Genomic DNA, 23002 nt, shown 5'->3' with positions numbered 1-23002 from the left:
TTTTACCCTTCTACTTTGATGGGTCTCTTAATGGGCTGGGTACAAAATATTTCATGTCCATCTAGAGACGAACTGATCATGGAATTTTGACTCCAAAAAAAATTGACCATCGAATTTACACGAAAAGAGTTCTTTTTTTAGGGGTGAAAAGAGTTCATAATTTTTTTCTGAGGGGTGAAAAGAGTTCATAAATGAAAGAGTTTAAATCCAAAGAGTTCTTTTTTTTGCGGTGAAAAACCCAAAGAGGTTGATGTACTGTAAAAGGTCTTTAAAATATGTCTGTAAACTGGGATTGTGTTTTGTTTCAGCCAAAGCCAATTCTAGATTCCTTCATGTTCTGTTATTCACGACGGCGTCTCACATTGTGCATGGCCATCGTTTCTCTCAAAGGAAAATGCCTAGTCGGCACAGGTCATCTACCAGATCTTTTGCAGTTGCACATTAAGTCTCACGGTGCCACCGCCACGCCATGGCCTCCAAGCGTCCAAAATCTCCTGCAAAACCAGTCTACCAGTGTAGACCTTCATCCACACCTCATGATCTAGAAACATAATTTCTCGTGTTAGAACTTAGAACCACACATGCTAGAGGTCAGTGATTGATGTACGATTTGAGCTGTACCGAGGCAAGGCTAGTACAGTACCTTGTAAGCCACTCAAGAGCTCCTCTGCCTTCTGTTTGAACATGAGCAAGAAAAGCAAGCCTGAATTGGACCAAATTTTGTCATGTACGTACTACAAGCTTTCCGCCCTGCAAACCATCAGAATGCTACAAGTGAGCATACAAGCTAAGCCAGCTTCAATTCCTGAGTGCACATTGTTTCACGACGAACCGAGTAAGCAGCAGTTGAAGACGGATGAGCGACCATCGGCCAGTTCAACAATGAACCGCAGCACAACACCTGCACACTCAATACAAACATGTCAGGCAATTCGCACTGGTCTTCCTGCATGCCCACTGCATAAACTGGTTTCCCATGAATATATCATATACTCCCTCCGTTCCTAAATACTTGTCTTTCTAGGCATTTCAACAAGTGACTACATACGGAGTAAAATGAGTGAATCTACACTCTAAAATATGTCTACATACATCCGTATGTGATATTCATTTGAAATGCCTAGAAAGACAAATATTTAGGAACGGAGGGAGTAGATGAACTAATGATGGTTTCTTTTCCATCCAGCAGTTGCAAGCAAATCATACGCACAAATTAGTACTACTATTCAAAATGGCACAAATATCAGTTTCAGGTTACCCCACTGTTTTATAGTACCTTAATAAATACTCCCTCCGTCCCAAAATTCTTGTCTTAGATTTATCTAGATACGGATGTATCTAATACTAAAACATGATTTGATACATCCGTATTTAGACAAATCTAAGACAAGAATTTTGGGACGGAGGGAGTAATAGGGTGATAAGCTAAAAAGAAAATACCGTCTAGCTAAATGGGATATCATCTGTAGACCGAAAGACCAAGGGGGTCTTGGTATTGAGAATCTTGAAGTTAAGAACAAATGCCTTCTCAGTAAGTGGTTGTGGAAGTTATCGAGTGAGACTGATGCCACTTGGGCGCAAATCCTCCGTAGCAAGTATCTTCAGACCAAAACTTTGTCTTAGGTGACAGTAAGGCCGACTGACTCGCCTTTCTGGAAAGGGCTTATGAAAGTCAAACAATCCCTGTTTAATAGGACAAAGTTTATTATTGGTAACGGTGCTAGTACGCGATTCTGGGAGGATACTTGGCTCGGAGAGACACCCTTAGCAATTCAATACCCGTCCTTGTATCGTATTGTTCAACGACGCGAGGTGTTCGTTGCAACGGTATTTCAATCTATCCCCCTTAATATTCAGTTCAGAAGGGCGCTAGCTGGCAATCGTTGGGAAGAATGGCTCCGTCTAGTAAGTAGACTGATGGAGGTTCAGCTTTCTCAACAACCCGATGAATTACGCTGGAAGCTTACTAGGTCTGGAGTATTTACAGTTAAATCAATGTATATTGATGTTATCAATTCGAGCTTCATTCCTAGATCCAAACATGTTTGAGCTGTCAAAGTTCCTTTAAAAATAAAAGTGTTTATGTGGTTTGTCCATAAACAAGTTATTTTAACCAAGAACAACTTGACAAAGCGTAATTGGACAGGTCCTACTAGGTGTAGTTTCTGTGATCGGGATGAGACGATCAAACACCTTTTTCTTGATTGCCCGCTAGCCAAAGTTTTATGGCGGACGGTCCATATTGCTTTTAATATTACTCCACCGAGTTCCGTCAACACGTTATTTGGGACGTGGCTTAACGGGATAGAGCCCGACTTAGCGAGACATATTCGTGTAGGAGTATGCGCCTTGCTGTGGGCTATCTGAAATTGCAGAAATGATTTGGTTTTTAACAGGACAACACGCATTCATTTTTTGCAGGTTATTTTCCGAGCCACGGCGTTGATCCGTTCGTGGTCGCTACTCACTCAGACGGAGGCCAGGGAGCATTTGGTTACTGGATCTATCCGCTGGGAGATGGTAGCTCGGGATATCTTCAACCGGTTTGGATGGCGGTCATGTAATAGGATAGGCAATTAGTTACCTATCTCTCTTTTTTGCCAGCCGGTTGTGGCGTCCTTTATTTGGCTAGTTTGTATTCTAGCTCTTCTGGCTCTACGTGAGCTCCTTTTATTGTCTTTTGGAGACTTTTAGACTTTTTCGACCTATTTGGAACCTATTTATTTGTTTAATAAGAGGGCCGTATGCATCGTTTTGATGCAGAGGCCGGGGAATCCCCCTTTTTCGAAAAAAATAAAATAAATAATAATCTTCTTGGCTGAATTCCAACTAAGAAAGAAGTAAAATCACATTCCAGTTAACAACAGATACAATGAGTTTGTGCTTGCATTTCGGCTGTTGCCAAAAAATAAAGGTGCTTGCATAAATATTCAGAACCATGTTGAAGTAAAAATGAGCTTGTGTGACTTCAAATTTAAAACAGCACCACCCCCATGCACTACCATTTACTACCTCAGAAGTTTATGTAGTATCTGCATAGCATCCTGTAACAGCATATCACTAAAATTCCTTATGATGAAATAAACATACCCGAGTCGGTTATATGCTTTCCTGTAGTTAAGGTCAACTTCAATTGACTTCCAACAGTCTTGCAATATACTCCCTCCGTCCCAAAATTCTTGTCTTAGATTTGTCTAGATATGAATGTATCTAATACTAAAACGTGACTTGATACATCCGTGTTTAGACAAATCTAAGACAAGAATTTTGGGACGGAGGGAGTACGTATTTCACATATTTAAAGGGTTTGTACACTTGCTCAAAGTACCATATATGTCAATGAAAGAGTAGCACATTGCTGCCATGCAAATCTGCAACCCCCATTGCTCTGACTACCAAATTAGCAACCAGTTACAAATCTGCAACCCCCCCAGTCAGATGGAGGTTTCTCTACTTCATGGTTAATCTAGTTGCACGATATTAACAGCCACCACCTACATCTAATCTGATAGCACCAAAATTACATTATGTCTACTTTTTCTTTTCTTTTTTCGATGAAAAGGAACATTTTAAATTATGCCTGCTTCACAGTGCATATCCATGGGTTTTCCAAAGAAAGGCGGCAAACCCCCAGCTCCTAGATATATGGGCTCAATGCTTCCTCTTCTTTGCACAACACTTTTTTACAATGAATTGGACGGCTTCTTCCATTGTTGCCTCCCGACTGTGCTTGAAGTTCCACAGCAACGTTTCAGGATAGCCACCACTGGGGTTGTACTTGTTCCTTTCAATCAGCGCCTGTTTCACCAAGGCGAACATTTCGTCACCATGTTCTTGTTTTAGCTCCAGAAGCTTGTCATCATCGTCTAAGAAAATTTCCTACAAAACAGTAGTTACACTTGCACACAGTAAGATGGACCTTTGCAAACCAGATACTGAAGACTACTTACAAGATAAAAGAGCTACTCCATGTATAGCAATATAGAAGGCTATCCGTACCATGGGCTGATCGTCAACCATGATGACCTTAAAAGGGTGCCAACCTGCGTTTCTGATTTCAGCCTCCCACTTGGAACAAAGAATAAGAGTTTTCTTTTGTGACAATCTCGGTCTGCAAGCATTTGCAACCGCTTTTGAATCAAGCTCCCCCATCCTCTTCAGGCCTATGTTTGCCCTGCCATTTGTAGCCACATTCAAGCCCTGCAAACATCCAGGATAAATTAGAAAGAGATGAGACGCAAATTAAAAGAGGTACTACTAGCTAGTCGCTTCCTTACATCGATCAACTCTTTCCGAGCCGCTTGCAGTTTGTCGTTGTCTCTTACGCTCTTAGTAACCAGGACCTGGTTGAGGGATTCTAGTCCTTGCATCCCATCCCGCAGCTCGGCCAGCTCTTCCCGGAGGTTTCGTAAGTCACCGTTGCTCTTGATTTCCTTGGTAACCATAGCCCACCGAGTATCTAGCAACCGACCACTGATTTCTCTTTCCCTAGAACACATAACCTGGTTGAGGGATCTCAATTCTTGCATCCCATCCTGCAGCTCGGCTAGCTCTTCCTGATGGCTTTTTAAGTCACCGTTGCTCTTGATTTCCTTGGTAACCAGAGCCCACCGAGTATGTAGCAACCGAGCCTTGCTTTTTCTTTCCCTATAAAATAGAACCTTACCCAACGATTTCATTGATTCCATGCTATCATCTAGCTGCATTAGCTGCTTCCTTGCTTCTCCCAGCTCCTCCTGCAGTCCAACCAACTCGGTGTTCATTGATTTTTTCTCGGTGAGGAGATTCTGGTTGAGCAGCTCCATCAATTGCATCCCATCCTGCAGCTCGGCTAGCTCATCCCGAAGGCTTTTGAAGTCACCGTTGCTCTTGATTTCCTTAGTAGCCAGAGCCCACCGACTATCTAACAACTGAGCATTGCTCTTCCTTTCCCTAGAAAACAGAACCTTATTCGCTGATTTCATTGATTTCATGCTATTATCTAGCTGCATTAGCTGCTTCCTTGCTTCTCCCAGCTCCTCTTGCACTCCTACCAACTCACTGTTCATCACTTCTTTCTCGGTGAGGAGATTCCGGTTGAGCAGCCCCATCAATTGCATCCCATCCTGCAGCTCGGCTAGCTCATCCCGAAGGCTTTTCAAGTCACCGTTGCTCTTGATTTCCTTAGTAACCAGAGCCCACCGACTATCTAACAACTGAGCATTGGTCTTCCTTTCCCTAGATAACAGAGCCTTATTCAACGATTTCATTGATTTCATGCTGTTATCTTGCCCGGCCTTCCCTCCGCGGCGGCGGCGCGCGCGCAGCGGATTCAGGATGTACGCCTCGATGAACCACTCCGCGGCGGAGGCCAGCCCGGGGGGCGCGGCGGCGGCGGCGTCGGGTGGGCCCTCCGTCGGAGGCGGGAGGCGGAGCGCCTCGGCGAAGGCATCGAGGCTGACCTTGACGAAGGCGCCGCGCGCGTAGCTCCACTCGTAGAACTGCTTGTAGTTGGCGACGAGCGCGGCCACGAGGTCGCGGCGGCGCGGGGGGGGGGGGGGGGGGGGGGGGGGGGGGCGTCGTCGAGGCGCAGGCGGACGAAGTCGAGGAGGCCGAGGGCGCGGAGGCCGGCCTCCTGGGAAGCGGGCGGCGGCGGCGGGGCGAGGAGGCGGAGGCGCCCTGCCGCCCCGGCGCGCCATTCCAGGTAGACCGACCTGTGGATCCCCGGGGGCACCTTCTGCGGCGGCATGTCCTGGTCGTCGTCCCACGGGTCTGAAGCCGCCGTCCGATGTCTCTTCGACATGTGTTGAACCGATTGGTGGGCGAATGGAGTGTGGTTGGGGTCTGGGAAAGCTTCTTTCTTTTTTCTTTTTCGAGCTGGGGTTTGGGGAAAGCTGAGGAGGAGGAGGAAGAAGAAGAGGCAAGGCAACCAACGATTCACTGTGTTGGGTTTTCACTTAACTTTTCAGTTTTGGTCCTTCAATGTGCAACACTGGGAGCAAATGTAGTTGTATTCTGTCAGGTTGTCAACCACCATTAATTAATGCTTGAGGTTCTTTTTCTGCCCATCAAAGTCAAAATAAATGAAACAGTAAGAAGATGTTTGAGGGAAAATACACGGGAGCTCCTGGGTGCTCCACACCCCTATACGAATATTAATCGCAAAAAATACCCTTTTTTTTTTTGAAATTTGGGGATATCAAACCTGAGTTCCCAACCTACTCCCGTGAGAAGTTTCGTGAAAAAATACCAGGAAACATATCCGTGACGAAGGAAATACTGTCCAGAGAAAAATCCATCCAAACAGTTTTTTTCTATATACATGATTTTTTTCTTTTTTGCCATGAATACGTTTCCTGGTATTTTTTCACGAAATTTCATACGAGAGTAGATCGGGAAGCCAGGTTTGATATCCCAAAATCCCAGATTTTTTTTTTCAAATTTCTCGGTATTTTTTTGAATTTAATGTTTGTATAGGGGTGTGGAGCACCCGAGTGCTACAAATCCGCTTCCGATGTTTGAGCTTCAAATGTTGTTGTATTCTATCAGGTTGTCAACCACCACTTATTAATGCTCTCAATCCTTTTCTTTTCCATACCATTATTTAGTAGTATCTGGTAGAAAATGTTGATCAAAGGATGTTTGCAGATATTATTTTATTAATTGTCATTGTCTAGCTGCCTTTTTTCCTTTTTGTCATGTCTGGTATACCATCACCCGGCTACTGCAAAGGCGTACAATGTGAAATGAGCATCACATCACTGTTTGGATGACAAAAGGTGTGCATTTGGTCATCACAAGTGCGAAATAACCTTACACCCGGCGACACTTCTCGATCTCCAGAACGGGAGCATTTGGCTCAAGTTTAAATAAGACTCTATTTTTGTAAGTGTGCATACTGAAAAATATTGAAAGGATAAAAATGTAAATCCATAACTAGTACTCCCTCTGTCCGAAAAAGCTTGTCCCTCAGATAGATGTATCTAGTACTAACTTGGTGCTAGATACATCCATTTGAGGGACAGGCTTTTTCGGACGGAGATAGTATTTGGGAAATATTGGTTGTTCCAAGATTCCTAGAGAACATGGTAATATAAATAAATACACCTCATACACCATTGCCAAAAGAAATTTGCAATTTCTACTTCTAAAGAGATAAACATATATGTGCTCTTAAGTCTTAATAATCCAATGGATATTGCAAGATTTCTGTAAGAGCCGAAGTAACGATATTTTATGATTAATGGATTCTAAGTGCAGAATTTTTTTAAGTTATTTCTATATAAACTAGAATTGTGGATATTAATGCACTCATGTCCATCATACACCCCCCTATAATCATAAAAATACTTAAAATGATGAAGTTTTCGACTAGACATGGTAAGTAATACAGTTAGTTCATTTTACTAACAAGATCCATGTCATAGTCAAGCATGAATTAATAAAAAAAATCATTTCCCATTCGAAACACTTCCTACAACAAGATCCTTGAAAAATACAAAATTAGAAAATCATCCCCATTCGAACCACTTTAGCTACTTGCAAAACGATCCTTCAAGACTGAAAGAATATTTCCTCATCCCCACTGCTAGGACCCTCACCGAAAAAACGGAATCTTAGTGACACATCAGTCTTGGCTTACAGGTCACTAGGTATAGACCCTGCCTTGCAAATGCAGGTGCCTGTCAGAAATTCAGATGATATGACTCATTTTAAAAACAAAAATCATGAGTCAAATAGTAGCAAAAAAATAAGTAAATACCAAGCTTACTTGACAACCATGGCACCAACCGCAAGAACCTTATAGGATCAGTCTTAATGTTGATGTCCTTGGGTTTCACACCAACCATGATCCTGTTATTTGAATGTGAAATGTAGATAAAGAAGCTCATGGTATCCCCCCACCCCCACCCCCCGTGGGCGCACGCGCAAAAAATGTCATGGTTATTCACATGGTACTAAGAATGAAAAACAACAATTATCATGCGGATGACTAGTGACTTATCAATTGAAATGGAAATAAATCACATGCATGATGGACTGAATCGTCAACAAGTAAAAATTAGGAACACCGGTAGGAAATCTTGGAAGAGAAAAGCAAGATCACAACTCATGCCTATTTAAGATTATTTTTCTCTTCTCCTTCTTTCGGTCGTCCGCCATCACAACTACATAAATGGTTACTAGTGGCGTGTGAAAGATCGTGGATGTCGCCTAGAGGGGGGGGGGGTGAATAGGCGCTTTAAAATAATTACGGTTTAGGCTTGAACAAATGCGGAATAAACCTAGCGGTTAATTTGACAAGCACAAAACCTACAACAACTAGGCTCACCTATGTGCACCAACAACTTATGCTAAGCAAGATAAACAACTAAGTGATAGCAAGATATATGACAAGAAACAATATGGCTATCACAAAGTAAAGTGCATAAGTAAAGGGTTCGGGTAAGAGATAACCGAGGCACGTGGAGACGACGATGTATCCCGAAGTTCACACCCTTGCGGATGCTAATCTCCGTTTGGAGCGGTGTGGAGGCACAATGCTCCCCAAGAAGCCACTAGGGCCACCGTAATCTCCTCACGCCCTCGCACAATGCAAGATGCCGTGATTCCACTAAGGGACCCTTGAGGGCGGTCACCGAACCCGTACAAATGGCAACCCTTGGGGGCGGTCACCGAACCCGTACACTTTGGCAACCCTTGGGGGCGGTCACCGGTACCCGTCAAATTGCTTGGGGCGATCTCCACAACCTAATTGGAGACCCTGACGCTTGCCCGGAGCTTTACACCACAATGATTGAGCTCCGAACACTACCAACCGTCTAGGGCACCAAGCACCCAAGAGGAACAAGCTCAAGGGCACCAAGCACCCAAGAGTAATAAGCTTCTCAACTTGTAACTTCCACGTATCACCGTGGAGAACTCAAACCGATGCACCAAATGCAATGGCAAGGGCACACGGAGTGCCCAAGTCCTTCTCTCTCAAATCCCACCGAAGCAACTAATGCTAGGGAAGAAAATGAGAGGAAGAACACGAAGGAGAACACCAAGAACTCCAAGATCTAGATCCAATGGGTTCCCTCACATAGAGGAGAAAGTGATTGGTGGAAATGTGGATCTAGATCTCCTCTCTCTTTTCCCTCAAAAATTAGCAAGAATCCATGGAGGGATTGAGAGTTAGCAAGCTCGAAGAAGGTCAACAATGGGGGAAGAACACAAGCTCAAGAGATGAGGTTCATTGGGGAAGAAGACCTCCTTATATAGTGGGGGGAACAATCCAACCGTTACCCCCACTTCAGCCCCGCAGAGAGCGGTACTACCGCTTGGCCAGCGGTACTACCGCTTGCCCTATAAGCGGTACTATCGCTCCCCCTCGCGGTACTGCCGCTGGGCCCAGAGCGGTACTACCGCGGTGGCAGGGCGGTACTACCGCAAACGAGTGACACTACGGCCCCCACTGCCGCGGCTAGTACCGTAAAACCCGACACGAAAAAGACCCCTCGAATCGAGGCGGTACTAGTACGAGACCGCAGCGGTACTACGGCTGGGGGCTACCAGCGGTACTACCGCTTAGGAGCGGTACTACCGCTTGTAGCACCCAAGCGGTACTGCCGCTCCGGCCCACGGTACTACCGCTAGGAAACCAAAACTGCCATAACTTCTGCATATGAGCTCCGAATTGAGCAAACTCAAGCTTGTTGGATAGAGGAAGACGAGTAGCATCAAAACAGCGACTGGTTATAAGAAGAGGCAGGGGAGGTATGCCTAACAAATGGAGGAGTGAAACCTCCAACAGAGAAGAACGGACATAACCTCCAACATCGAAAACATCATAGAAGATGCAAGTGAACTCCGTTTTCGATGAACTCGAGCTTGTCAACAAGATGACCAAAAGCTCCAAAACTCACAAAGAGAAGCAAACAAGAACCAAGAAAGATGATGCAAGGATGCAATGGTTTGAGCTCTCTACGAATGATACGATCAAGCTACTCATCGAGAGCCCCCCTTGATAGTACGGCAATCGATCCTATAACCCGGTCTCCCAACTACCATCATGAGACCGGTAAAATAGAAAACCTATCAAGGGCAAACCTTTGCCTTGCACATGGTCCACTTGAGCTAGATGATGACGATCTTGACTCCCTCAAGTTGGACCACCTTTCTTGGTTGCGTTGGCTCGATGAAGACTAGTTGATTGCTCCCCCATACTCCACTATGGGTGAGCCACTCTTCCGCACATCTTCACAAGTCCATTGTCACCACAATGGACGACAAGCTTCAAGCATTTGATCTCTTCATGATGCTTCACTTGAACTTGCACACCGCACCCTAACCCCACAAAGAACTCTCACGAAGATCATGGGTTAGTACACAAAGCGTAATTGACAATGCTTACCACACCATGGGATCGCTTGATCTCTCTCGGTACATCTTCTACGCTTTGTGAGTTGATCAAGTTGATTCACTGTTGACTTAGTCTTGATCAACCATGAATCTTTTCAACTCTCTTCATTTGGATGATGTCTTGAAGATATGCATGAATGATCACACAATCTTCTTCTCCAAGACATGCTTGCAATAAGCTCAACTCTCACATGACCAATCTTTGGATAATTCCTTAATAACACCTTGGTCACCACATAAACTCCTTGAAACCAACACATGAACTTCAAGAAATGCCTATGGACAAATCCTTCAAATATAACTCAAGGCAACCATTAGTCCATAGAGATTGTCATCAATTACCAAAACCAAACATGGGGGCACGGCATGTTCTTTCAGCGTGCACCACTTGTGGTTATCTATGGCGTGCATGTTTCACATGCCACTAGTAAAACTTACCAGTGGCATTTTCTCAAGTTATACATACCACTAATATGTCACTTACTAGTAGCATGCCTTTACATCCAAGACAAGCGTGTGCCGTCTAGCTATGACAACTTCCCACGTATGCCGAAGGGCCTACGATGAACTCGGATGGGTGGAAAACCAAGCTCATGAGCCAGGAGATGCCCGAGATTGAACACATCATGGAGAGAATCCAGGAGCTCAAGGACCACGGCCTCACCGTGGTCGGTCTCATCGCGACCTAGGTAAATTGACACATCCAGTTTCTCATGGAGAGGGCACACTCGATGTGGGCGTAGTCGGGTGCTGATGATAGCACCCAGACGTCTCGAAAGGATCTCTGCATTGATGGTTAACCTGACCAAGGAACAATAGAAGCTCTGTCAAATGGCATTGTGGCTCTATAATTTGACACTTTTCATTGGGTATTTTGATTGGTTTATCGAAAGGAATTTGTATTTTTTCTCCCTTTAACTAACTATAATATTTTTTAAACAAAGAAACCTTGTTTTCTTACTTGTTGACAGTACTGCAGGATGCTGCTAATGCGACACTACAATCAGAGACCCTTTGACGAAACTATGTGCGATGCCATAATCGCAAACGGTGGTGTAAAAAACCCGTCAAAAAAGGTGCAAAACGTTTGCGATGGAGGATGCATCAAACACGGTTCAGATTTTAGTTGCGTTTGCGATGCAGGGCATACGGTTCAGTTCAATTAACTATTTGCGATAAGGAGGAACAAAAGAAACGGATAGCCAGATCAAGGTGTGTGCGATATACAACATACGGTTAACTCGGATGAACTATTTGTGATTAGGCAACACAAAAGAAAGGTTCAGCCAGATCAAAGGTGTGTGCGATATACGGCATGCAATTCACTCGGATGAACTGTTTGTGTTGAGACAAGAGAACAAAAACGGTTCAATATAACAAGATGTGTGTGATACGCGGCAAACAGGTCTCTAATCGGAAATGTGTGCGAAGACTGATAATAACACAGACGGTTGCTGCTAATAAGACGTGTGTGTTGTGCGATGTGATTGCATACAGAACAACACACACACACACACACATATCCGGTCTATTCTGCTAATATTAGCAGAATAACTATTCTGATAACACTTCCGCACTGCACACTCAATGCAAGTGCACGTCATTGTTTGAACCAAGTGTGCTTCAGTACTCACGCGAGTGAACTTCCCGTCGCAAAAAAACTACATGCTGTGTTTTTTCGTCACCTTTTTTGCTCTAGTTTTTTTAACCGTTTGTCAGAATGAGGCGCGTAATATACCATTCAAAAACTATGGATTAGGCATTACTTTGTCATGTTGAACACGTTTTGAGATTCCTCACGATTTAAGAGCATGTTTTAAAAATGGTGCGGCCCATAACGAGTGACATCGAGCGTTTTTTCGCGTTTTTTTCTAAACCGCTCGTCGGAATGAAGCAAATGATACACCGTTGGAAAGATATCGTCGAGGCGCATCTTTTTAATATATATTATTTTCTCTAATTCGTTACGGTTTAAGTGCAGTTTCAAATTTACTAAATCACGGAATTTTGTTTTTCAAAAATTTTCAAAATTTTGGTACTGTTTTCTCTTTGGTTTTTTAACCGTTTGTTGAAACGAGGCGTGTAATATACCGTTCAAAAGCTATGGACGAGGCGCACCTTTCATATGTTGAAATGTTTTTGAGATTCCTTACGGTTTTAAGTTAATTTTGAAAATCGTGCGGCGGACGACGAGTGGCAACGGTCGTTTTTCGCAAAAGTTTTACAAACCGCTGGTCGGAATGATTCAATCGATACGCCGTTGGAAAGATATTGACGAGGCTCAACTTTTTCATGTAGAACACTCTCTCTAATTCTTTACGGTTTAAGAGGAATTTCGAATTTACCGAAATGCGGACACTGTTTTTCGCGACGCCCAAATCGACGTGCGTACTTCATCCGACTGAAAATCGCACTGCATCAGACGGGTAAGAGAACTGCATGGTTTCTTTTATTCAAACGTAATTTTTTCAAGGACGAGAAAGTAGAGTGCACTTCACATCGGGTGTAAATGAACCACAACACTATCAAGAAGTGAACCACATTACTTTTCTTCGCTTCCGTAACAACTTTTTTGCACTTACGGGGTGAACAACATCATACGGCCGACCGCACTGTTACGAACTGAAAACCGCACTGCATCTGACGGGCAAGTGAACTTCATGAATTCTTTTGTCGGACGTAAACTTTCTCACACGAGTTTTTGTTATATTTTTCAACTTTTTTTATGAACGCGAGTGGACCGCAGAGACGAGGGCAAGTGAACCACAACATATATCAAAGTGAATCACATTACTTTTTTTGTTTTTTTGCTAAAAAAAATTCACACTTCCACATTGTGCGCAAGTGAACGACATCACTCTCAAAAGTGAACCACATCCGAGGACCAAACACACTATATGTGTTGTATTAAAATTTGCATGAGGACTACATGATCGATGTTAGAGAACTGCGTTTTTCGCCACAAGGCAGAAATAAAAGGATGTGACCGTCAGCCTCCAGATCGGTCCAAGAGACCAGCAAGGAGCCGACGGCCATCAGGGGATATAGCAGCCTCCGGCGAACCGCACAGGAGGCATCGGACCCACGCTGGACGGGGGCGGTGGAGTCTGGGCCCAATAGATTCGCCATGCGGGTACAAGTCTGATCCGACAGCCGGCGTCGTGGGTGAGGCACCTGCCGGCGGGCACGGTTGTGATGGCTTGAGCATCTCGATTTGGATCGCTCCACAAGGCCGGAGGAGAGGGGTTGCAGGAGTGCGTCCGGCAAATCAATGCCACCGGAGGAGGAAGGCGGCGCCACGTCTCCGACACAGCAACACCACCGGAGTTCAACGCAGCGGACGGGATCCACGGTCGCGCGTGGCGTTGCGGGCCGCCAGTCAGGGGACTGCAAATGGCCCACTAAGCGACCCCCTCCCTGCACTACAACGCCCGCGCAACCGCACCACGGGCCCGGTGCGAGCGAACTGCGCTCTAAGGTGGTAGGCGGCGACGTCCTCCCAGTGGAGTAGTCGAGCGGGTTAAAGTACAGGGCCCCGCACGGCGCTATTGGCAGTGCTACTGGGACAGAGGAGGGGAGGTGGAAGAGGAGTGGGTGTAGAGGAGGGGAAGGCAGATGCAGCTTGCCGGAGGAGGAGGTGAGGAGGAGGAGGGGGACAGAAGAGAGGGGTGACCTCGTCGCTGGCCAGAAGAAGGAGGCGGCGGACGGCCCGACTGTGCTTGCAGGAGGCCGTCGGGGCGCGAGGTCGGATTTCTCGTGCGGAACCTGCGCTCTAGGGTGCTCCTCGCATGGATGCGGTTGGGCTGACCGTGGAGCCAGGCACGGCACGGACGACACGACTTTTGCCGGCCTGGATCCAACGGTGAGGCGTCTCGAGGGACCCGTGGAGGCCCAGTTCTGGCGTCGGGGGCCGGGGGCGCGTCAAACTGGAACGACACGGTGCCTCAAATTGGAAGGCCGCGACGCCCCGCGGCGGAAGGTGTGGCGGGTGGAGGTGGGGGAAGGGTAAGGGAAGGTCAAGGCAGCGGGGGAGGAAGAAGGGCGGCGCTGGTGGCTGGTCGCCGGCTAGGATTCGGGCGCGGGGAGGGGGATAAGGTGAGTAGGAGTGGGATGGGTGCGGGGTGGGGCGCAGTTTTTCGATCAGGGTGTTAGCAGAATAAGCGGAAGTGTTATTAGAATAAGACTCTAGAGGGTGTTATTAGAATAGACCCGCCCTATAAATACACACACACACACACACTTATAAGGACATGGTTGCATAATCAAATTAAACATTCACTTACATAGGTGGCTACTACACACATGCCATTTCCACACACCAATAAAGTAAACTATATATTACATGCATGATTAACTAGCATAAAAGATCGTCGGATTATCATCTAATTTTTGTGACGCTTGCTCTGCTCGTGGCTCGATCCGGGCTCGTTGAGTTGGGTAACGAGGCACTTCCTCATGTCAACGATCCGCCTGTGCATCTCATAGCATGTGTACACGCTCTTGGCCGCGAACCTGAGGTGAGGTTCATCCAGTTGCCGCATCCAGGCCTTGTGCCAGGATAGGGGACTTGTTCTCTGGGCATCCTACTTCATCTTTTCGTAGTAGGGGTCGATGATGGCCGAGGCGAGTTCGACCAGGGAGTCCTTCTTCGTGCTGCCCCAGACCCTGTAGTGGTCACGGATTTCGATAAGGTTCTTGCAGGACAAGCCCGTAACATTGAGCGCGTTTACATCGTCGGTGGTTTCCACCGTGGCGAACTTGTAGTCGGTGCTGTTGACAAACCTGTTGAAACGGTCGCAAGGCTCTGTGGCCATGCAGTATTGGTAGATGAGGACATGATGGCGCACGCACAACTGGGCGATGGCAACCTTTTGATCTATGCCGGGACGACCGACGGTGTACTGGAGGTCGATGCCGACCATCTTGTACTTGTCTCGAGCAAGCAACTGCTCAACGCTGTTGATGTAGTCGTCCACCACGTCCGGATTGATGGTGTACGCCACCGAGAGATCCGTCTCCCTCGCGTGGGTCTCCACTCTATGCTCGCCGAACTCCATTGGAGCGCCGCTGGACAACCCCTCTCCATGTGTCGTCGTGGGTGTGCTTGTTGTGTCGTGGGGCGCGATCGAAAGGTTGAAGAGACTAAGGTTATAATGGCCGCGGGAATTAAAGCGGAAGCCGGACAGCCAAGAATATCGGCAGGCCCTGATGGCAGTTCTAATTTGCAGCGCGCAACTCCATCGTGCCGCACGTAACTGCATCGCGTGCAACGCACGCGGCGCAACCGCATGCATATGGGCCCCCCGACGTGATCGTGCGCACGCCCAACCGCTGGCAGAGCGCGCGCGGAGGGACGCGAGCAGAGCGCTCCGCGGTCGCCTCAATGGCGATCAACCATATATATATATGCATATACCGGTTGAACACGCAAGGAAAAGCTGTCCACAAGCCGAGCGCGCCGACGGACGCGAGCAGAGCACGCCGCGGCGCCTAACGGCGAGCACAGCACGCTGCGGCACCTAACGGCGAGCAGAGCTTGCCGAGGGACGCGAGCAGAGGCCGGCACAGTGATACGTCGCAAATTAGGCGAACTATGCGAGCGATGTCGGACACATCAAGCACGAATCAGATTAGAGTTGCGTGTGTGATACATGGCATACAGTTGATCCATCCGAGCTTTTTGTGATGGAATAAGCCGTGTATGTTTCGAGCAAACGCTTGCTGGTATATAACCTTAAATTTAACCAAAAAAGTGTTAATCCATGTTACAAAAATTGTATATTGCTGGAAACTATGTTCAAATACGACTCCAACGATATAATCTTTGGCGACATGCATTCGTATTTTATTAGTTACTAGCACATATGCCCGTGCGTTGCAACGAGAGAAAACAATGCATTTAAAGTTAGTGAAAATTATATGCGCAAGCAAAACCCTGTATGCACGTCAAAAAGGATCATTTAGCTTCTCGGTTTCGGTAGGTTTGAAGTACTCAATCCGCTATTTTTTTATTTATTAATCGAGGGCATTTAAGAGTTTTGTTACGTTATCGTACTCTAGAAAAGACTCATGAATTATCAAATCTACTTTTCCTTTCAATCAAGAAGATTTTAAGGTATGAAGTATCTGATATTGTAGAAAACATGAAACAGTTTTTAAATCCTGAACATGTTTTTGAAAATTATGTACACTTACAGAAAAAACGCAAACAAAATTTAAAACAAGAACATCTTTAAAAATTCACAAACAATTTTTGAAAACACCAACTTTCTTTATAAAACCATGGACATTATTTGAATTTGTGAACATTTTTAAAAAACGTGAACATGTGTTGAAAATTCATACCATTTTTCAAAAATGTGTATCTTTTATACGCGAACATTATTTTGAATTGTGAAAATTTCACTAAACCAACAATATTTTCGAATTTGGAGCATTTTTTAAAAATCTTGAATTTTTTTGCAAAACAATAATTTTTTTGAAAAAATGTTAAACTTTTTTCAAGTTCCAAATATTTTCTAAAATAGCAAAAAAAAGTGCCAGCCTAACTATTTGTCGCCCTATGCTGAAAATAGAATTTCCTCAGCTGCGTGGGAAGAAAAATAAATGGGTTGGATTCGCTGGGCCACAACGCGCGCGCGGCCCATGTATGAAATTTTGGCAAAGACTTCTTTTATCTAGCAGACGAACATGTAAGATTTTAGTACCACCTCGCGTAGGAAGAAATTCTTTTCGACGGTGAACGGATGAAAAATTTGGCGAAACGCACCTTGCTTTATTAGTAGGTATAGAAATCCTACTTATAAACTAGGACGGGGGTATAGTAGGTAATTAAATCGCAAACGTTTTTTTGTATTAACCGTATGTGTATGTGTTCTTTCGTCCTCCTCTCACACGTCTTGTCACCCCGCTGCCGCAGACGGCTTACAGCGCAAGCTTGCGCAGCGAGCGGGGGCGTTCTTTTGGTCAAACGGTGGCTCGAAGTGGCGCCAATGGATCGTCGGTGAGCCCGTTCCTGCGCAACCTCGCAGGTTCCCGCGCAAGCTTCCCACCCGACTCGGTGAAATCCCCCCAAATCCCAATGCTTACCGGCCTGCTATAAAAACCCTCACGGCCGGCGAGTCCTGCGTCGCATTTTCCCCTCCCTCCCTGTAGCTTATCTCGTGTGCTCGGCGGTGACACCGGTCCGTCATCGTCGCTCAAGCACTCTGCCGTCATCAGAGGACAGCTTCAGCTGAAGGCTGCACCGCGGTGGCGGCGCAGTCCCCAGCGTAGTGTAGTGCGTGTGGCGTCCCTGTTGGGTGTGCGCGGAATACCCACTACATGCTCCGCCGCCGCTGCCCGTCGGTAGCCGTTGCCGGCCGCCGTTGCCGCCACACCACTATCGAAAGCCAGGGCCATCTCCCGCTCCGCCGCCACGGCCCGAAGGCGGGAGGTGGCCGTCGTGGCCGCCACCCTACTGCCGGCCACCGTGGCCATCACCCGCTCCGCCACCGCGGCCCGAAGGCGGGAGGTGGTGGTCGTGGCCGCCACCCCATCGTCGGCTGCCGTGGCCGCCAGCCCACCGTCGACCGCCGGGATCATCACCCGCTCTGCCACCGCCGCCCGAAGGAGGGAGGCGGAGGTGGAGGCCCGCACGTGCGTCAGCGACCTTGCGTGCTACATCGAGTTCCTGCGGGAGGAGGAGGAGCGCCTCGTCGAGCACGCAAAGAGCCTTACCGCAGCCGTGGCCGCAGCACACGCTGACGCAGAGGCGAGGAATCCGGAGATCTACGAGCAGTCCGGCCGCTTCGAGAGGTATTGTCTGGAGCGGCAGTGGGCATTCGAGCTGGCGAGCGTCGTTGAACGTGCAGCAGCGGCAGGCATCGTATTGCATTTCTCCAGCTCGTCGATAGGCTTCTCCTCCTCCTCCTCTGCCTCTTACTGAGCGTGCTCGGCAGAGGAGAGGCTGCCGGAAGTAGCACAAAGCCCCTCCGTGGTAGTAGTAGTATTCAGGGGCTATTTTGTTCAGTTCATCTGACTATAGATGTGTGGTCGAACTGTACAACATACTTAAAATTAGCTAGTATATATAGTTGAACTAGCTATTTCAGTACGTGGTTGGCAACAATTGGGGAAAAGTTTGGTCGGTTCAGTTGTCGAGTTGAACTGTTTGTATAAATTAAGAACGACTGCTTAATCTATGAATGAAATCTATGCTTAATTACTGAATTTTAGTTGCAAAAATTAGATATTGCTAGTGATTTCTAGCTGCATATTTTGACAAATCACAATGTTACAAGGATTGACAAATGGCAATGTTACTAGATCAACAAATATAAATCTTTCCAGTTTGACAAATGGCAACATACCCAATATGCCAGATGAAAATCTTACCAAATTGTTTGTACGTGGTTGCACAGGGGTCATCCAAAACAACCGTTTGCGTTGAAGGGATGCACAAATCGTGCGCTGCGGATTTTCCCTCGACTTAAGGGGAAAGACCATAGCTCTCACTTTGCATACAGGTGTTCTATCTAAAATGTTTGCGATGAGGAGCTGCACAAATCCTGCTCGGCACATTTTCTCTTGGCTTCCTGGGGAAGCTGTCGGTTTGCATACAGGTGTTCTAACTAAAACGTGTGCGATCAAGAGCTGCACAAATCCTGCTAGGCACATATTCCCTTGGCTTCCTGGGGAAATTGTCGGTTTTGCATATGGGTGTTCTAACTAAAACGTTTGTGATGAGTGTTTTATATTTAAAAACCGTATTAAACTGCGGCTTGGGCGCCATTAATGTAGAGGATGCGAGCAAGGCGGGCGGCCATGGAAGTCAAAGGGCTCGCTTCCCGGTGAGCCTGCGCGGCGTACAGCTCGCACGCTTCTCGGTGAGCCTCCGCATTGGAGTACAGCTCGCACGCCTCCCGTTTAGTCAAGCACTCAAGCACCTGTCCGCACGTCACCTCCTAGCCATTAAAAGAGTGAGGCATGGCGTCACGTGAATGGTTAACAGAACGCACACAATTTAAATTATACAAAACGTTTGAGATGTTACAGTGGCAGCTATTTGTTTCAAAATGCCTTTGTTGGGTATTATTGGAGTGCGCCTTCTCTCAAAATGGACACGAAAAATACCACAACATGTCGGGTGCCATTCCATTATAGCATGGCAAGTTTCATGAATTTCAGACGAGTTTTGGATTTACTAGAATTTAAAAACAACGCATCTCAACGTTTTGCCGGCAATCAACAGTGCCCTGGTGTTTGAAATTCATTCCCATTTCTTGCATGGGACCTAAGCATGCCCCGAAGGACATAGATTTGATTTTTCAACCAATTTACATGCACTGGAGCTTGTTCATGTAGTTCAAATTTGAATTATGCATACGAAAATGCCTAGAAAACCCAGTTAATGTTTAAAAATGTCCAAACGAACCCCGAAAAATTCCAAAATTAAACACAACACTCCTGTTGTCTATGTTGACACTAGAAATTTTTTGAAAGCAATAAGAGGCAACGGATATCGTTTCGTCCCCAAAGGTGGCACGTTCCCTACCGAAACCATCACGCTTGTTGTGAGAAGCTCTGGTTTGTGAGAAGCTTATACCCAAACCTGCCCCAAATGGGACAAATTTTTTACCACGGCATGTTAATGCTGCTCCATGATAGCATGCCAAGTTTCATGAATTTCAGACGAGTTTTGGATTTACTAGAATTTAAAAGCCAGGTATCTCAATGTTTGCGACCGAGTCACGGTGGCAGGGTGTTTGAAATTCATTCCCATTTCTTGCATGGGACCTAAGCATGCAACCAAGGACACATATTTGATTTTTCAACCAGTTTATATGCACTGGAGAATGTGCATGTAGTTCAAATTTGAATTATGCACATAAAATGCCTGGAAAACCTAGTTAATGTATTAAAATGTCCAAACGAACCCCGAAAAATTCCAAAATTGAACACAACACTCCTGTTGTTCTATGTTGACACTAGAATTTTTTTGAAAGCAATAAGAGGCGACGAATATCATTTCGTCCCCAAAGGTGGCACGTTCCCTACCGAAACCATCACGCTTGTTGTGAGAAGCTCTGGTTTGTGAGAAGCTTATACCCAAACCTGCCCCAAATCGAACAAATTTTTTACCACGGCATGTTGATGCCACTCCCTGATACCAAGTTTCATGAATTTCAGACGAGTTTTGGATTTACTAGAATTTAAAAGCCAGGTATCTCAATGTTTGCGGCCGAGTGGCGGTGGCAGGGTTTTTGAAATTCATTCCCATTTCTTGCATGGGACCTAAGCATGCAACCAAGGACACATATTTGATTTTTCAACCAGTTTATATGCACTGGAGAATGTGCATGTAGTTCAAATTTGAATTATGCACATAAAATGCCTGGAAAACCCAGTTAATGTATAAAAATGTCCAAACGAACCCCCAAAAATTCCGAAATTGAACACAACACTCCTGTTGTTCTATGTTGACAGTAGAATTTTTTTGAAAGGAATAAGAGGCAACAGATATCATTTCGTCCCCAAAGGTGGCACGTTCCCTACCGAAACCATCACGCTTGTTGTGAGAAACTTTGGTTTGTGAGAAGCTTATACCCAAACCTGCCCCAAATGGGACAAAATTTTTACCACGCCATGTTGATGCCGCTCCATGATAGCATACCAAGGTTCATGAATTTCAGACGAGTTTTGGATTTACTAGAATTTGAAAACCAGGTATCTCAATGTTTGCGGCTGAGTGACGGTGGCAGGGTGTTTGAAATTCATTCTCATTTCTTGCATGGGACCTAAGCATGCAACCAAGGACACATATTTGATTTTTCAACCAGTTTATATGCACTGGAGAATGTGCATGTAGTTCAAATTTGAATTATGCGCATAAAATGCATGGGAAGCCCAGTTAATGTATAAAAATGTCCAAACGAACCCCGAAAAATTCCAAAATTGAACACAACACTCCTGTTGTTCTATGTTGACACTAGAAAATTTTGAAAGCAATAAGAGGCAACGGATATCGTGTCGTCCCCAAAGGTGGCACGTTCCCTACCAAAACTATCATGCTTGTTGTGAGAAGCTCTGGTTTGTGAGAAGCTTATACCCAAACCTGTCCCAAATGGGACAAAAAATTAACCACGACATGTTGATGCCGCTCCATGATAGCATGCCAAGTTTCATGAATTTCAGACGAGTTTTGGATTTACTAGAATTTAAAAACCAGGTATCTCAATGTTTACTACCGAGTGACGGTGGCAGGGTGTTTGAAATTCATTCCCATTTCTTGCATGAGACCTAAGCATGCAACCAAGGACACATATTTGATTTTTCAACCAGTTTATATGCACTCGAGAATGTGCATGTAGTTCAAATTTGAATTATGCGCATAAAATGCCTGGGAAACCCAGTTAATGTATAAAAATGTCCAAACGAACCCCAAAAAATTCCAAAATTAAACACAACACTCCTGTTCTTCTATATTGACACACGAATTTTTTTGAAAGCAATAAGAGGCAATGGATATCGTTTCGTCCTCAAAGGTGGCATGTTCCCTACCGAAACCATCACGCTTGTTGTGAGAAGCTCTCGTTTGTGAGAAGCTTATACCCAAACCTGCCCCAAATGGTACAAAATATTTACCATGGCATGTTGATGCCGCTCCATGATAGCATGCCAAGTTTCATGAATTTCAAACGAGTTTTGGATTTACTAGAATTTGAAAACCAGGTATCTCAATGTTTACTACCGAGTGACGGTGGCAGGGTGTTTGAAATTCATTCCCATTTCTTGCATGAGACCTAAGCATGCAACCAAGGACACATATTTGATTTTTCAACCAGTTTATATGCACTCGAGAATGTGCATGTAGTTCAAATTTGAATTATGCGCATAAAATGCCTGGGAAACCCAGTTAATGTATAAAAATGTCCAAACGAACCCCGAAAAATTCCAAAATTAAACACAACACTCCTGTTCTTCTATATTGACACACGAATTTTTTTGAAAGCAATAAGAGGCAATGGATATCGTTTCGTCCTCAAAGGTGGCATGTTCCCTACCGAAACCATCACGCTTGTTGTGAGAAGCTCTCGTTTGTGAGAAGCTTATACCCAAACCTGCCCCAAATGGTACAAAATATTTACCATGGCATGTTGATGCCGCTCCATGATAGCATGCCAAGTTTCATGAATTTCAAACGAGTTTTGGATTTACTAGAATTTAAAAACCAGGTATCTCAATGTTTGCGGCCGAGTAACGGTTGCAGGTTGTGTGACATTCATTCCCATTTCTTGCATGGGACCTAAGCATGCAACCAAGGATACATATTTGATTTTTCAACCCGTTTATATGCACTGGAGCATGTGCATGTAGTTCAAATTAGAATTATGCGCCTGAAATGCCTACAAAACCAAGTTAATGTATAAAAATGTCCAAACGAACCCTGAATAATTCCAATTTTTTTGACGACACACCTATAGTTGCATGTTCACTGCAGATAAAAGTTCTAGCAAATTCAAACACCATCCTTTGTAGCTGTGACCCCATTACGTAATTCAAATCAAGACGATAAATCAAGTAGACCACACATAGTTTATTATCACCAACCGTCTGAGTTGCAGCACAAAATATCTTG

At 45.4% G+C, this 23002-nt stretch overlaps 1 protein-coding gene across 1 annotated transcript; it reads right to left on the bottom strand.

The window, feature by feature from the left end:
• Nucleotides 1-3300: 3300 nt before the first annotated feature.
• LOC123056005 (factor of DNA methylation 1) lies at nt 3301-5678 on the bottom strand. Its single transcript, XM_044479783.1, has 3 exons — nt 4278-5678; nt 4000-4200; nt 3301-3879 (listed from the first exon to the last, which is right to left on the bottom strand). Exons 1-3 carry the CDS (start codon nt 5676-5678, stop codon nt 3652-3654), a joined length of 1830 nt encoding a protein of 609 aa, XP_044335718.1. The 3' UTR covers nt 3301-3651.
• Between the last annotated feature and the right edge of the window lie 17324 nt (nt 5679-23002).

The sequence above is a fragment of the Triticum aestivum genome, chromosome 2D (assembly GCF_018294505.1).
Source record: "Triticum aestivum cultivar Chinese Spring chromosome 2D, IWGSC CS RefSeq v2.1, whole genome shotgun sequence".
Lineage (NCBI taxonomy): Eukaryota > Viridiplantae > Streptophyta > Magnoliopsida > Poales > Poaceae > Triticum > Triticum aestivum.
This window is presented reverse-complemented; position numbering and strand designations above follow the sequence as displayed.

Coding starts and splice junctions, on each gene's coding strand:
- LOC123056005 (XM_044479783.1), bottom strand. CDS start 5,678: ATGGCGCGCCGGGGCGGCAGGGCGCCTCCGCCTCCTCGCCCCGCCGCC. Junction 4,201..4,277: donor CTCGGAAAGAGTTGATCGAT/GTAAGGAAGCGA, acceptor GGATGTTTGCAG/GGCTTGAATGTGGCTACAAA. Junction 3,880..3,999: donor TGGTTGACGATCAGCCCATG/GTACGGATAGCC, acceptor ACTGTTTTGTAG/GAAATTTTCTTAGACGATGA.